The 15,353-nt window shown below is 42.5% G+C and overlaps 1 protein-coding gene across 3 annotated transcripts; it reads left to right on the forward strand.

Moving 5' to 3' along the window:
• The first annotated feature begins 933 nt into the window (after positions 1–933).
• On the forward strand, positions 934–15,021 carry sephs1 (selenophosphate synthetase 1). 3 transcript variants are annotated; one of them, XM_039001313.1, is made up of 10 exons: positions 934–1,013; positions 3,866–3,994; positions 4,308–4,404; positions 4,488–4,591; positions 8,965–9,072; positions 9,169–9,323; positions 9,517–9,607; positions 12,895–12,994; positions 13,254–13,466; positions 13,557–15,021. In XM_039001313.1, exons 2-10 carry the CDS (start codon positions 3,899–3,901, stop codon positions 13,769–13,771), a joined length of 1,179 nt encoding a protein of 392 aa, XP_038857241.1. In that variant the 5' UTR covers positions 934–1,013; positions 3,866–3,898; the 3' UTR covers positions 13,772–15,021. The 3 variants fall into 3 exon arrangements, with proteins under 3 accessions (XP_038857241.1, XP_038857242.1, XP_038857243.1); XM_039001314.1 differs by having other exon boundaries at positions 987–1,027; XM_039001315.1 differs by lacking the exon at positions 934–1,013 and adding an exon at positions 1,256–1,425.
• Positions 15,022–15,353: the final 332 nt, after the last annotated feature.

Below are 15,353 nucleotides of genomic sequence, written 5' to 3' on the forward strand. Positions count from 1 at the left end.
ATATTGTGCCCAACTGCACAGTCGGTTGACGTGGTATGCAACGTCTAAACCGGGGAACACGACTAAAACCTTAAATGGCCTTTGATCACATGATTTTTGTAAAGTTCATACAGTCCACATGTAGGCGCTAGTCGGACATTTTTAACCCCATAATGCAATACACTTTGAAAGATGGTCACCGACTTTACAAAAATGATCCACTCGAACGTGCCCCTAGACATTATGAATTTTCTACTATAAATTATAGTTTATGTTCCCATTGCTTAACCGTCATATCAGCACCATTCAGTAGTTCCAGATGCATCAATGCCTTTGTGCTGACATATTAGGAGTATAATTGTAAGACGTCATTTAAATTACATTTAGCAAGTCGATTAATGCAAATCATTCATTCAGTCATTCATTTGCAAAGTTATCAGTGTCTTCCCACATGGTTAAAACCACACTAATGACACGTTTTATAAAAACCGATAGCCTACTGAACATATACTGGCATTCAGAGGTCATTTAACATTGAATGTACAATCATATACCATTATGCATGCACTGTTTCTACTGTGAATACTATAAACTAGATTACAACATATGTAATACTACTGATGTGAGGGATCACATTGGAGGGAAAATACTAAATTAAAGGTACAATCCATTGTTGACTTTTTATTGCCAGACTCTGCGGTTCTTTAAAGGGAAGGTAAATCGCCAGTCTCCTTGTGAAGGACCCTTTGTGATCTCGTGCGACAGACAAAATAGTATTTTTGCTCGTGCTTAATCGAAAAAAATCCCCAGTTGTGATTACTTTCCTCACGTTGCGATATAATCTGACGCATGTACATCTATTTATTTTATGCACCTCCCAACGCCGAATAAATGTAATATTCTGTTGTAAAACAAGAAATAAAAAGGAATGTATTTTTCGTCAGGCTATCTTCAGAGGCACCCGATTTACTCCAAATGCATTCTGGTACCGTCCCTTCTCTTGTATCGGGAGACCCGAAGCTAAAGCAAAACCGGTAAGGATAAACTGGTGAGAGCAATTAAAGGGGAAATGTTATAGGAATATACCTCCGCTTCAGCCCTGTAAATGCAAGGGGGGGTACTTTAAATATATCGTAGGCAGCATATGATGACAAACTGTGTGCAAGTTGCATGTATGGCGCTATTTTATTGTTACAAAGTCTGTTGTTGCACGTCTTGCATGACGTTGGACACGAAGGGGTTAATTTTTTCCACCGCCGACATTTTTATCCACTGCGCCTCCCGCTTACTTCGAACCATAAAATGCTCCTTATTGTTCTGGTTTCGATAACTGAAATGATGAATACAGTACTATTTTGTACGCTTTTTAAATCCTGTATGAGGCCCAATCAGTCACACTTGATTGATAGCTAACTCTTTGATTAGCAAACGTTAGCTCTCAGGCAGGTTTGTTCAAATCGGTGGGCTTTTCCTGTCTTGCAGCTAGCCCACCGAATTATTGTTAACATAATGTTTTACTGTCTGTAGATAGTTAATATTTCTAACTTTTGACTGCTGAAGTTGAAAGTTGGCTGCAAATGACTGGTGCATGATTTAACTGGAGCTGGCGCACACTAGCCCAACTTCACATCCTCCTCGCACTGTTTCAGGAGCCTCCAAAACGCCCCTGTTAAACCGTTTGAAACTAGGCCCTGAGCGCAACAATTTAGCCAGAGCCATGATGAAATAAAGGCTCGATCACACAGGGAAAGTTTGCTCCTAGTCCTAGCCTGCTGCTGGGATTTTGTTTCATAGAATGTATTCTATTTCTGTTTTATTTATCAAAGAAATGACATGAGAGGTCTGATTCTATGTCCATAAATGTGTTTGTAAACAGTGATGTAGTGCTATCTTTTTTAGGGGAGGGAGCGAAACATTTTTTTAAATGATGTCATCATTTCTCAATTAAAGTTTGTACCAACAGATGTAGCCTATTTAAAATCATTGTAGAACAGGCCTATGCATAAAATGCATCCTCCAAATGTAACGTCTTCCTATGCCCACACATATTGTCAGAGATTTTTAATATTTTTAATACCCATAACACCAAGTTTGGCATACCTCGTTTCAATATAGGCCAACACTGTCAATTGTGAATGTTAAATCTTCACGTTTTACCAGTGGACACTCCAAACTGCATGCCAATCCATTTGATCTCAATAAGTTTCATGGGAATATATATTTTGATCTTCTTGAATTACTGTTTCTTACATGAATTAAAGCAGATGGTGTTAACAAACTATTAGCCTTTCTTGTAGGCCTATATTGTTTCAATCAAAACATAGGCCTATATCCTGCCTAGTTTTGGCCACGAGGGGAAAAAAATGACTTTTCAGCTTCAGATAAGAAATGACTGAGGTGTTTTTGGTGTAACATATAATAGGCCTATTAAGCTACAGTATATAGGCCCTACTATTATTTTCAGTTCTGTTATGTAACATACTAATTCATAATTGTGAGCTTGCGAGGCATTGATTCAGCTTTGATTACTAAACAATCACCATTGTGAGAACTGATCATCTTCTATTTGTAATAATAATAAGTGATGAGTAGGACTATTAGCATGGGCAACATATCTTGTTGAGGGTTATTTTAAGCGATTTCAGTGTCCTTTGAATCGTGGTGGTGAAAGGACTGCACCTTAACCAAGTGGTCACACATCGTTCTGGGTTCCACTACTCAAGAGGGGTCCGTGGAGTTTTATGAACATTAAGGCAGGCACAGTGAATTTGGTTCCTAGATCTTGTTAGTTTGATGATTCATGGGGTGGATCCATTTGTTTTGCATATGGAATAGGGGTGGTACGTTTCTGTAAGCTAAGGAGTTCAAGTGCATCGTACATGATCCCGAAGTCCATAACAACCTGTTTTGAGGACAGCTGTTTTAGCAACCCCTGGTAGAGTTTTCTGTCTGTGGCGGTTCTTGTTAAGTTGGATTTGGCCCACACAAAGTGGTCAAACCTCCGACCGACTGGCTTCTGCACACACGCCAGAGAGAGGGAAGGCAGGGGGAAAAAAACACCATTTACCTACCTATAGGCTACTATAGCCTACATATTCATTTACTATAATATTCATGGAATTTGAGTGGTAATTAAATAGAATTGATCAGAATACATTTCCAGAAATATTTTTACCAGCTTTTGTATTCTCAAATTGCGGCTCGGCCTGTGCTCCCCATGCAGCCCTATGGCAGCACTACATCCCTGGTAGGCAGCTCACTAGAACAATCAAATAAGATTTAGTAATACTGACTTTGAAACAATCTGTCTAGATGGATTTCTCCTACTTTAAACATCTCTGACAGTTCTAAGCAGTTAATTTTTTCCCTCAAATGTATTTTGAGTAATTCATTTATGATTGATTTTAGATAGGATTTTGCAACAACTTAAAAACATGAATCAACTGATTCAGCCACTAAAATATACATAAATTAACAGGCAGTTTTAGTTGTATTAGGTATTTGCAAGTTCTCACTTTGGACATTTTGGAGTTATAACCTAATCTCCATAAATAGCAATATAACGTAGTCAATCATTCATCAACATTCTTCAACACTATTGATACCCGAGGATACATTTTAACCAGATGTCAGCATCCGCTATACCTGTACCTTTTCAGTTTAGTCGTAGTTACACAACAACTGGATATTTCATGTTTTACACCCTCTCTCCTTCACTCATCTCTCAGCCCTTCTCTGTTCCGTTATCTTTAGTCACTGTATCCTGACCCTAGATGCTGATTTGGTTGAACAGAGTAGAAGTGTAGTCAGTGGTGAATGTCCAGCGTTACTCCAGACATGTTTCTCATCCCACTCTTCCCTTTTCCCGCTCTTCTGTCCACCTCAGGTTATTGACTGAGATCCCAAAGTGTTTCCAGCCATGTCGGTCAGAGAGTCGTTTAACCCAGAGAGCTACGAGCTAGACAAGAGCTTCAGACTCACACGCTTCACTGAGCTCAAAGGAACGGGCTGCAAGGTGGGTTTTTCTACACCCCTAGCGCTGTAAAGAGAGAGTTATTAGGCGACATCTAAGACTGCCTACTGGTATAATGGCATTAAATAGAATGTTAATGTCCACTCAGTCTTTGCTGCTTACAAATATTATTTGCTGTATCCCTAGCTTCAATATTAAATAATGTTTGGGAGCAATGAGCAGACATTTACATTATGTTCATAACTATACAATGTAAACTGTGATGAGTGTGAGAAGCACTACAAATGTTAACATTAGGATGATTACGATTATGCTTGACTTGTACTTCTAAGGTAATCTGCTTGTTATTCCCTAGGTGCCCCAGGATGTGCTACAGAAGCTTCTAGAAGCCCTGCAGGAGAACCACTATCAGGAGGATGAACAGTTCCTTGGGGCTGTCATGCCCAGACTTGGTATGAACACATACACATATGCACTTTAATCACATCCATTCTTTATATAACTTTTACAGTTTAATAATAACTGTTCTATGCAGGCATTGGTATGGACACCTGTGTCATCCCCCTCCGACACGGGGGCCTTTCTCTCGTCCAGACGACAGACTACATCTACCCCATAGTGGACGACCCCTACATGATGGTATGTTTTCATTATGTACCACTCTTTGTGTTACTGTTTTCAGCTATACCACATGCTTTAGGTCCTGTGAATATCATATACAGTGAATTCTGAAAGTTATTCAGACCTCTTGACTTTTTCCACATTTTGTTACGTTACAGCCTTTTTCTAAAATTGATTAAATCGTTTCCCCCCTCAATCTACACACAATACCCCATAATGACGAAGCAAACACAGGGTTTTTAGACAAATGTATTAAAAATGAAAAATGGGAAATATCACATTTATATAAGTATGCAGAGCCTTTACTCAGTACTTTGTTGAAGCACCTTTGGCAGTGATTACAGCCTCAGGTCCTCTTGGGTATGACGCTAGAAGGTTGGCACAGCTGTATTTGGGGAGTTTCTCCCATTCTTCTCTGCAGAGCCTCTCAAGCTCTGTCAGGTTGGATGGGGAGCGTCGCTGCACAGCTATTTTCAGGTCTCTCCAGAGAGGTTCGATCTGGTTCAAGTCTGGGCTCTGACTGGGCCACTCAGACATTCAGTCACTCCTGCGTTGTCTTGGCTGTGTGCTTAAGGTTGTTGTCCTGTTGGTAGATTAACCTTCACCCCAGTCTGAGGTCCTGAGCACTCTGGAGCAGGTTTTCATCAAGGATCTCTCTGTACTTTGCTTCATTCATCTTGCCCTCGATCCTGACTAGTATCCCAGTCCCTGCCGCTGAAAACATCCCCACAGCATGATGCTGCCACCACCATACTTCACCGTAGCAATGGTGCCAGGTTTTCTCCAGAGGTGACGCTTGGCATTCAGGCCGAAGAGTTCAATCTTGGTTTCATCAGACCAGAGAATCTTGTTTCTCATGGTCTGAGAGTCCTTTAGGTGCCTTTTGGCAAACTCCAAGCGGGCTGTCATGTGCCTTTTACTGAGGAGTGGCTTCTGTCTGGCAACTCTACCGTAAAGGCCTGATTGGTGGAGTGCTGTAGAGATGGTTGTCCTGCTGGAAGGTTCTCCCATCTACACAGAGGAACTCTGAAGCTCTATCAGTGATCACTGGGTTCTTGGTCACCTCCCTGACCAAGGCCCTTCTGCCACGATTGCTCAGTTTGCCGGGCGGCCAGTTCTACCCTTCCCCAGATCTGTGCCTCAGCACAATCCTGTCTTGGAGCTCTGCAGACAATTCCTTTGACCTCATGGCTTGGTTTTTGCTCTGACATGCACTGTCAACTGTGAGACTTTTATGTAGACAGGTGTGTGCCTTTCCAAATCATGTCCAATCAATTGAATGTTCCACAGGTGGACTCCAATCAAGTTTTAGAAACATTTCAATGGAAACAGGATGCACCTGAGCTCAATTTTGAGTCTCATAGGGTCTGAATACTTATGTAAATAAGTATATATATATACATTTTTTTGCAAACATTTCTAAAAACCTTTTTTTGCTTTGTCATTATGGGGTAGATGGTAGTATGTGTTGACTGATGAGGAACATTTTTTATTTAATTCCACAAAATGTGGGAAAAAGTCAAGTGGTCTGAATACTTTCCGAATGCACTGTAGATTGAATAGTTACGGAGAGCTTTGGACAGGAGTCTTTCACCTTGAGCGGAGTATGTGTTATCTTCATTCATACACTATACAGTGAGGGAAAAAAGTATTTGATCCCCTGCTGATTTTGTACGTTTGCCCACTGACAAAGAAATTATCAGTCTATAATTTTAATGGTAGGTTTATTTGAACAGTGAGAGACAGAATAACAACAAAAATATCCAGAAAAATGCATGTCAAAAATGTTATAAATTGATTTGCATTTTAATGAGGGAAATAAGTATTTGACCCCCTCTCAATCAAAAAGATTTCTGGCTCCCAGGTGTCTTTCATACAGGTAACGAACGGAGATTAGGAGCACACTCTTAAAGGGAGTGCTCATAATCTCAGTTTCTTACCTGTATAAAAGATACCTGTCCACAGAAGCAATCAATCAATCAGATTCCAAACTCTCCACCATGGCCAAGACCAAAGAGCTCTCCAAGGATGTCAGGGACAAGATTGTAGACCTACACAAGGCTGGAATGGGCTACAAGACCATCGCCAAGCAGCTTGGTGAGAAGGTGACAACAGTTTCTGTGATTATTCGCAAATGGAAGAAACACAAAAGACCTGTCAATCTCCCTCAGCCTGGGGCTCCATGCAAGATCTCACCTCGTGAAGTTGCAATGATCATGAGAACGGTGAGGAATCAGCCCAGAACTACACAGGAGGATCTTGTCAATGATCTCAAGGCAGCTGGGACCATAGTCATCAAGAAAACAATTGGTAACACACTATGCCGTGAAGGACTGAAATCCTGCAGCGCCCGCAAGGTCCCCCTGCTCAAGAAAGCACATATACATGCCCGTCTGAAGATTGCCAATGAACATCTGAATGATTCAGAGGACAACTGGGTGAACGTGTTGTGGTCAGATGAGACCAAAATGGAGTTCTTTGGCATCAACCCAACTTGCCGTGTTTGGAGGAGGAGGAATGCTGCCTATGACCCCAAGAAACCATCCCCACCGTCAAACATGGAGGTGGAAACATTATGCTTTGGGGGTGTTTTTCTGCTAAAGGGACAGGACAACTTCACCGCATCAAAGGGACGATGGACGGGGCCATGTACCGTCAAATCTTGGGTGAAAACCTCCTTCCCTCAGCCAGGGTATTGAAAATGGGTCGTGGATGGGTATTCCAGCATGACAATGACCCAAAACACACGGCCAAGGCAACAAAGGAGTGGCTCAAGAAGAAGCACATTAAGGTCCTGGAGTGGCCTAGCCAGTATCCAGACCTTAATCCCATAGAAAATCTGTGGAGGGAGCTGAAGGTTCGAGTTGCCAAACGTCAGCCTCGAAACCTTAATGACTTGAAGAAGATCTGCAAAGAGGAGTGGGACAAAATCCCTCCTGAGATGTGTGCAAACCTGGTGGCCAACTACAAGAAACGTCTGACCTCTGTGATTGCCAACAAGGGTTTTGCCACCAAGTAGTAAGTCATGTTTTGCAGAGGGGTCAAATACTTATTTCCCTCATTAAAATGCAAATCAATTCATAACATTTTTGACATGCGTTTTTCTGGATTTTTTTGTTGATATTCTGTCTCTCACTGTTCAAATAAACCTACCATTAAAATTATAGACTGATCATTTCTTTGTCATTGGGCAAACGTACAAAATCAGCAGGGGATCAAATACTTTTTTCCCTCACTGTATATACAAAAGTATGTGGACACCCCTTCAAATTAGTGGATTTGGCTATTTCGGCCACACCGTTCCCGACAGGTGTATAAAATGGAACACACAGCCGTGCAATCTTCATAGACAAACATTGGTAGTAGAATGGCCTTACTGAAGAGCTCAGTGACTTTCGACGTGAATGATAGGATGCCAACATTCCAACAAGTCAGTTTGTCAAATTTCTGCGCTGCTAGAGTTGCCCCGGTCAACTGTAAGTGCAGTTACAACAGAGTGGTAGGCCTCACATGCTCACAGAATGGGGCCGCCTAGTGATGAAGCGCGTAAAATTAATCTGTCCTCAGTTGCAACACTCACTAACGAGTTCCAAACTGCCTCTGCAAGCAACGTCAGGACAATAACTGTTCGTCGGGAGCTTCCTGAGATCAGTTTCCAAGACCGTCGGCTGGAGTGGTGTAAAGCTCGCCGATATTGGACTCTGGAGCAGTGGAAACGCGTTCTCTGGAGTGATGTATCACCATCTAGCAGTCTGACAGACAAATCTGGGTTTGGTGGATGCCAGGAGAACGCTACCTGCTCCAATGCATAGTGCCAACTGTAAAGTTTGGTGGAGGAGGAATAATGGTCTGGGGCTGTTTTTCATGGTTCGGGCTAGGCCCCTTTGTTTCAGTAAAGGGAAATCTTAACGCTACAGCATTCTAGACGATTCTGTGCTTCCAACTTTGTGGCAACAGTTTGGGGAAGGCCCTTTCCTGTTTCAGCATGACAATGCCCCGATGCACAAAGTGAGGTCCATACAGAAATGGTTTGTCGAGATCGGTGTGGACGAACTTGAATGGCCTGCACAGAGCCCTGACCTCAGACCTAAACACCATTGAACACCTTTGGGATTAATTGGAACGCAGACTGTGAGCCACGCCTTATCGCCCGACCTCACTAATGCTCTTGTGGCTGAATGGGAAGCAAGTCCCCGCAGCAATGTTCCACCATCTAGTGGAAAGCCTTCCCAGAAGAGTAGACGCTGTTATAGCAGCAAAGGGGAGAACCAACTCCATATAAATGCCCATGATTTTGGAATGAGACGTTCGACGAGCAGTTCTCCACCTACTTTTGGTCATGTAGTGTTTCTAAATCATGTCAATAATGCCTTCTTGATAACTGTCTGTAGGGGCGAATTGCATGTGCCAACGTTCTAAGTGACCTGTATGCCATGGGAGTGACGGAATGTGACAACATGCTGATGCTACTGGGGATCAGTAACAAACTGTCAGAAAAGGTAAATTGCATTGACACACACACACACACCCACCACCACCAATGGGTAGCACCCAGCCACTAAATTGTCCCTCTCCTTTCTCTATGCCCCTGTCAGGAGCGGGACAAGGTGATGCCTCTGATCATCCAGGGTTTCAAAGACGCGTCAGAGGAAGCAGGCACGTCTGTGACGGGGGGACAGACGGTGCTTAACCCCTGGGTGGTCCTGGGGGGTGTGGCCACCACCGTCTGTCAACCCAATGAGTTCATCATGTAAGAACGCTCTCATAGACAGCTACCCTCTTGTCCATCTCTTGCCCCCTCTTGGTTGCTCTCTCTGTCTCGTTCTTGTTCTCTGTTTAAGCCTCTGAACTATTGCTAGTTTGTTCATGTGAGCTGTATTTTGCGTTGTCATAGTCATGATATCAGAATTGATCATGTTGATGTCTTCTCTGCTGTCCCCCAGGCCAGATAACGCAGTGCCAGGAGATGTGTTGGTGCTCACCAAGCCTCTGGGGACTCAGGTGGCTGTGGCTGTACACCAGTGGCTGGACATCGTAAGTGTCAACACACAAACCACCTTTCATTTGAGTTAATAGCCTATATTGTAACTTCAACACTAAAATGTCAACAGACAAGGTGTCTGTATTTGTTAGAAAATATCAACCTCTACAGTACAGTAAAGCTTTATCGGTGGTTTTCATTCATTCAAAGTGGTCTAATGTCGTGTGTATGTATACAGTGCCTTCGGAAAGTATTCAGACCCCTTTACTTTTTCCACATTTTGTTACGTTACAGCCTTATTCTAAAATTGAATTGAAAAATCTACCCACAATACCCCATAACAACAAATCTAAAAAAAAAAAAAATGTTTTGCAAATGTATTATGTCTTATTTACATGAGTATTCAGACCCTTCGCTATGAGACTCGAAATTGAGCTCAGGTGCGTCCTGTTTCCATTTATCATCCTTGAGATGTTTCTACAACTTGAATGGAGTCCACCTGTGGTAAATTCAATTGATTGGACATGATTTGTAAATGCACACAACTGTCTATATAAGGTCCCACAGTTGACAGTGCATGTCAGAGCAAAAACCAAGCCATGAGGTCAAAGGAATTGTCCGTAGAGCTCAGACAGGATTGTGTCGAGGCACAGATCTGGGGAAGTGTACCAAAATATTTCTGCAGCATTGAAGGTCCCCAAGTACACAGTGGCCTCCATCATTCTTAAATGGAAGAAGATTGGAACCACCAAGACTCTTTCTAGAGCTGGCCGCCTGGTCAAACTGAGCAATCGGGGCAGAAGGGCCTTGGTCAGGGAGGTGATCAAGAACCCAATGGTCACTCTGACAGAGCTCCAGAGTTCCTCTGTGAAGATGGGAGAACCTTCCAGAAGGACAACCATCTCTGCAGCACTCCACCAATCACGCCTTTAAGGTAGAGTGGCCAGACGGAAGTCACTCCTCAGTAAAAGGCACACGACAGCCTGCTTGAAGTTTGCTAAAAGGCACCTAAAGACTCTCAGACCATGAGAAACAAGATTCTCTGGTCTGATGAAACCAAGATTGAACTCTTTGGCCTGAATGCAAACGTCCCATCTGGAGGAAACCTGGCACCATCCCTACAGTGAAGCATGGTTGTGGAAGCCTCATCCTGTGCGGATGTTTTTCAGCGGTAGGAACTGGGAGACTACCGGTAGTCAGGATCCAGGCAAAGATGAATGGAGCAAAGTACAGAGAGCTACTTGATGAAAACCTGCTCAGGACCTCAGACTGGGGCGAAGGTTCACCTTCCAACAGGACAACGACCCTAAGCACACAGCCAAGACAATGCAAGAGTGGCTTCGGGACACGTTTCTCAATGTCCTTGAGTGATCCGGACTTGAACCCAATCGAACATCTCTGGAGAGACCTGAAAATAGATGTGCAGCAACGCTCCCCATCCAACCTGACAGCTTGATAATGTCTGCAGAGAGGATTGGGAGAAACTCCCCATGAACAGGTGTGCCGACTTTGTAGCGGTCTACCCAAGAAGAGTAAATGGTCTGAATACTTATGTAAATGTATTATTTCAGTTTTTTAAATTTTAATACATTTACAAAAATTATAAAAACCTTTTATTGCTTTTTGATTAATGGGTATTGTGTGTAGATTGATGAGGATTTATTTTTTATCTATAAAAAAAAATACATTTTAGAAAAAGCTGTAACGTAACAAAATGTAGATAAAGTCAAGGGGTCTGAATACTTTCCGAATGCACTGTGTATGTATGTACAGTACCAGTCATAAGTTTGGACACTTACTCATTCAAGGGTAATTCTTTATTTGTACAATTTTCTACATTGTAGAATAATAGTGAAGACATCAAAATTATGTAATAACACATATGGAATCATGTAGTAACCAAAAAAGTCTTAAACAAATCAAAATTGTTTCTTCAAAGTATCCACACTTTGCCTAGATGACAGATTTACACACTCTTGGCATTCTCTCAACCAGCTTCATGAGGAAGTCACCTGGAATCCATTTCAGTTAACAGGTGTGCCTTGTTCATTTGTGGAACTTCTTTCCTTCTTAATGCATTTGAGCCAATCAGTTGTGTTTTGACAAGGTAGGGGTGGTATACAGAAGATAGCCCTATTTGGTAAAGTCCATATTATGACAAGAACAGCTAAAATAAGCGAAGAGAAACGACATTCCATCATTACTTTAAGACATGAAGGTCAGTGAATCCGGAAAATTTCTTCAAGTGCAGTTGCAAAAACCAGCAAGCGCTATGATGAAATTGGCTCTCATGAGGACCGCCATAGGAAAGGAAGACCCAGAGTTAGCCCCGCTGCAGAGGATAAGTTCATTAGACTTAACTGCACCTCAGATTGCAGCCCAAATGAATTCTTCACCGAGTTCAAGTAACAGACACATCTCAACATCAACTGTTCAGAGGAGACTGCGTGAATCAGGCCTTCATGGTCGAATTGCTGTAAAGAAACCACTACTAAAGGACACCAATAATAATAAGAGACTTGCTTCAGCCAAGAAACACAAGCAATGGATATTAGACCGGTGGAAATCTGTCCTTTGGTCTGATCAGTCCGAATTTGAGATTTTTAGTTCCAACCGCTGTGTCTTTGTGAAACGCACAGTAGGTGAACGGATGATCTCTGCATGTGGTTCCCACTATGAAGCATGGAGGAGGAGGTGTGATGGTGAGGGGGTGCTTTGCTGGTGACACTGTCAGTGATTTATTTAGAATTCAAGGCACATTTAACCAGCATGGCTACCACAGCATACGGCAGCGATACGCCATCCCATCTGGTTTGTGCTTAGTCCCACTATCATTTGTTTTTCAACAGGACAATGACCCCAAACACACCTCCAGGATGTGTAAGGGCTATTTGACCAAGAAGGAGAGTGATGGAGTGCTGCATCAGATGACCTGGCCTCCACAATCACCCGACCTCAACCCAATTGAGATGGGTTGGGATGAGTTGGACCGCAGAGTGAAGGAAAAGCAGCCTACAAGTGCTCAGCATATGTGCAAACTCCTTCAAGACTGTTGGAAAATCATTCCTCATGAAGCTGGTTTAGAGAATGCCAAGAGTGTGCAAAGCTGTCATCAAGGCAAAGGTTGGCTACTTTGAAGAATTTGAAATATATTTTGATTTACCACTTTTTTTGGTTACTATATGATTCAATATGTGTTATTTTATAGTGTTGATGTCTTCACTATTCTATAATGTAGAAAATAGTAAAAATAAAGGAAAACCCTTGAATGAGTAGGTGTGTCAACTTTTGACTTGTACTGTATATATTGTTTGTGTGTGTGTCTCTGTCTGTCCTTCAGCCTGACAAGTGGAATAAGATCAAGCTAGTGGTGACTCAGGAGGATGTAGAGCTGGCCTATCAGGAAGCCATGATGAACATGGCCCGGCTCAACAGGACAGGTACACACGCACACGTGTGTAAAATACTGAGGCTGGACTTTTCCTCATGAAGGACAATGAAGCGTGATATATACTGTCCATTTGATACGATTAGTTAGCTTTAATTTGTCTTAAAAACACACACCTGACTCGACAGACCAAGTACATGTCCTCAAGTTGTGCTCCCTCCCTTCTTTCTCTTACTTCTCCTCTCCTGTCTTCTACCATTGTTTGGACCAATGTGATTTAAATATTGATGTTGTTGTTTTTCTCTCTACAGCCGCTGGTCTGATGCACACCTTCAATGCTCACGCTGCCACTGACATCACTGGCTTCGGGATCCTGGGCCACGCCCAGACATTGGCACGGCAACAGCGTAGCGAGGTGTCGTTCGTCATCCACAACCTCCCCGTGCTCGCCAAGATGGCAGCTGTGTCCAAGGCCTGCGGGAATATGTTCGGACTCATGCACGGAACCTGCCCTGAGACATCAGGTGTGTGTCTGGTCGTTTTTGTCGGTCTGTTGTCTCTTGCCTGTCTTTCACACACATAATCATCACCCACCTCTCTCTCTCTACATGTAGGGGGTCTGTTGATCTGTCTTCCCAGGGAGCAGGCAGCTCGTTTCTGCGCTGAGATCAAATCTCCTAAATACGGCGAGGGCCACCAGGCCTGGATCATCGGCATCGTGGAGAAGGGCAACCGTACCGCCCGCATTATCGATAAACCACGAATCATTGAGGTCGCTCCTCAGCTCTCCACACAGAATGTCAACCCCACACCCGGCGCAACCTCATAATAACCCCCACAGCAACGCAGAGCAGAACCACAAGCTTGGACACGTTTTTTTCTTTTTTCGCATATTCTTAAACTAGAGCGTGTTAAATGTATACACGTGTGTGTGTGTGTATGGATGTATATACATATATGTGTGTGTATGTATGTATGTATGTATATACACATACACACTTAAATGGGTTGCTGTGTATGCACACCTGCCTCAGACAGAAGCCTTAGGGGCAGGTCATCACACAACTAAAAAGAAAAATTCTCTCAAAAGAATAGAAAGTAAAATCCATTTGCCTTTTGTGTCTGTTGTAATCTGTTACGTTTTAATTGTAGAAGCAGGCAGCTTCTGTGTTTGAGAATTGATGATGATGAAGATTATCCGATACTGTTGATTCATTTTGAATCTTTTGGAGACTCTGGGTGTCCGTTGCCTTTTGGGCTCTTTTTAAAGGGTGCTAAGCAAGTGTAAGTGATGGGTAGCGAGATAGCGTTTTTGTTTGTCCGTTCACTATGTGTACAGTTCAAAAGCCTTGTTCAAGTTGAAAGCTATAAGCGATGCCTTGAAAGATTGAAAAATGCCTTTAAAGAGTGTGAACGTAAGGGTTGCTTTTTTACTTTCACTTTTTGTATTTTTTCCCCTAAATAAAATAGATGTTTTATTTTCTTGCGTTGTTTTACGAAAGCACTATCAAACTTATGGAATCTATGGTGGACTCCGTCTGTTCACATTGCTGCCCTGAACTTTAAATCAGTGATATGATCATTCATAACAAGGACATTAAATCATTTTACAGGAAATGAACACAACGGCCTGGGATAATTTGATATACTCACCTATAGAGATGTGATCACACAATAGGATTTTGAAGAAGTCGGAGCATTCTGTCTCAACTGTGTTGTATTGTACGACTACCTTTTCAGGAAGCAGGGGTCATGATATGAGGCAGGTGAAATGGAAAGCACTCAAGTCTTGGTTGACACTTTTCTCCATGAAAATAATACAAGTGCATCCATTTGTAGCAGAGCTTACTCTGATGTTCCATATAATCTTCCAGTACCTAGAGGTTCCATCATTTGTATACCGGTAGTGTACTTTGTTCACAGTATCGCAAATCTACAATCTGTTTCTAATCATCCTGGTTGGGATCGGTGTAGTCTTAATACTCTCCAGTCATCTGATATAAGGCCTTTTCTAATATCTGGTACCATAAAGGGTTGTATGGCACTGCTTCCAAACTGAAATAAAACTGGATCCTCTCTTACACTGAAGGACTGTGTGTGCTCTCTCATCTTGTTTCTTAAAGCAGGAAGTAGCCATCTACATACAGCAACATCAAGGGCTCTATTCAATCTGTCTCGTGGAAGTTCAGCATTACAGCGTCAATTAAATTTAAAGGCAACGTTCCAGCATTAGTGGAGACTACATTCACGGTAAACACTGCATATGTCGGCTCAATCGGAAACGACCTTAAAATGTCCAGCGCGCAATCTAATGCTTCAGCGATCCAGACTGAATAGAGCCCTAAATTGTCATTATGCCATATAGTAACTAACCACTTTGTACACCAGAATGTAATTCCTCTATTATACAT

This window comes from Salvelinus namaycush, chromosome 9, assembly GCF_016432855.1.
Source record: "Salvelinus namaycush isolate Seneca chromosome 9, SaNama_1.0, whole genome shotgun sequence".
In the NCBI taxonomy this organism is placed as follows: Eukaryota; Metazoa; Chordata; class Actinopteri; order Salmoniformes; family Salmonidae; genus Salvelinus; species Salvelinus namaycush.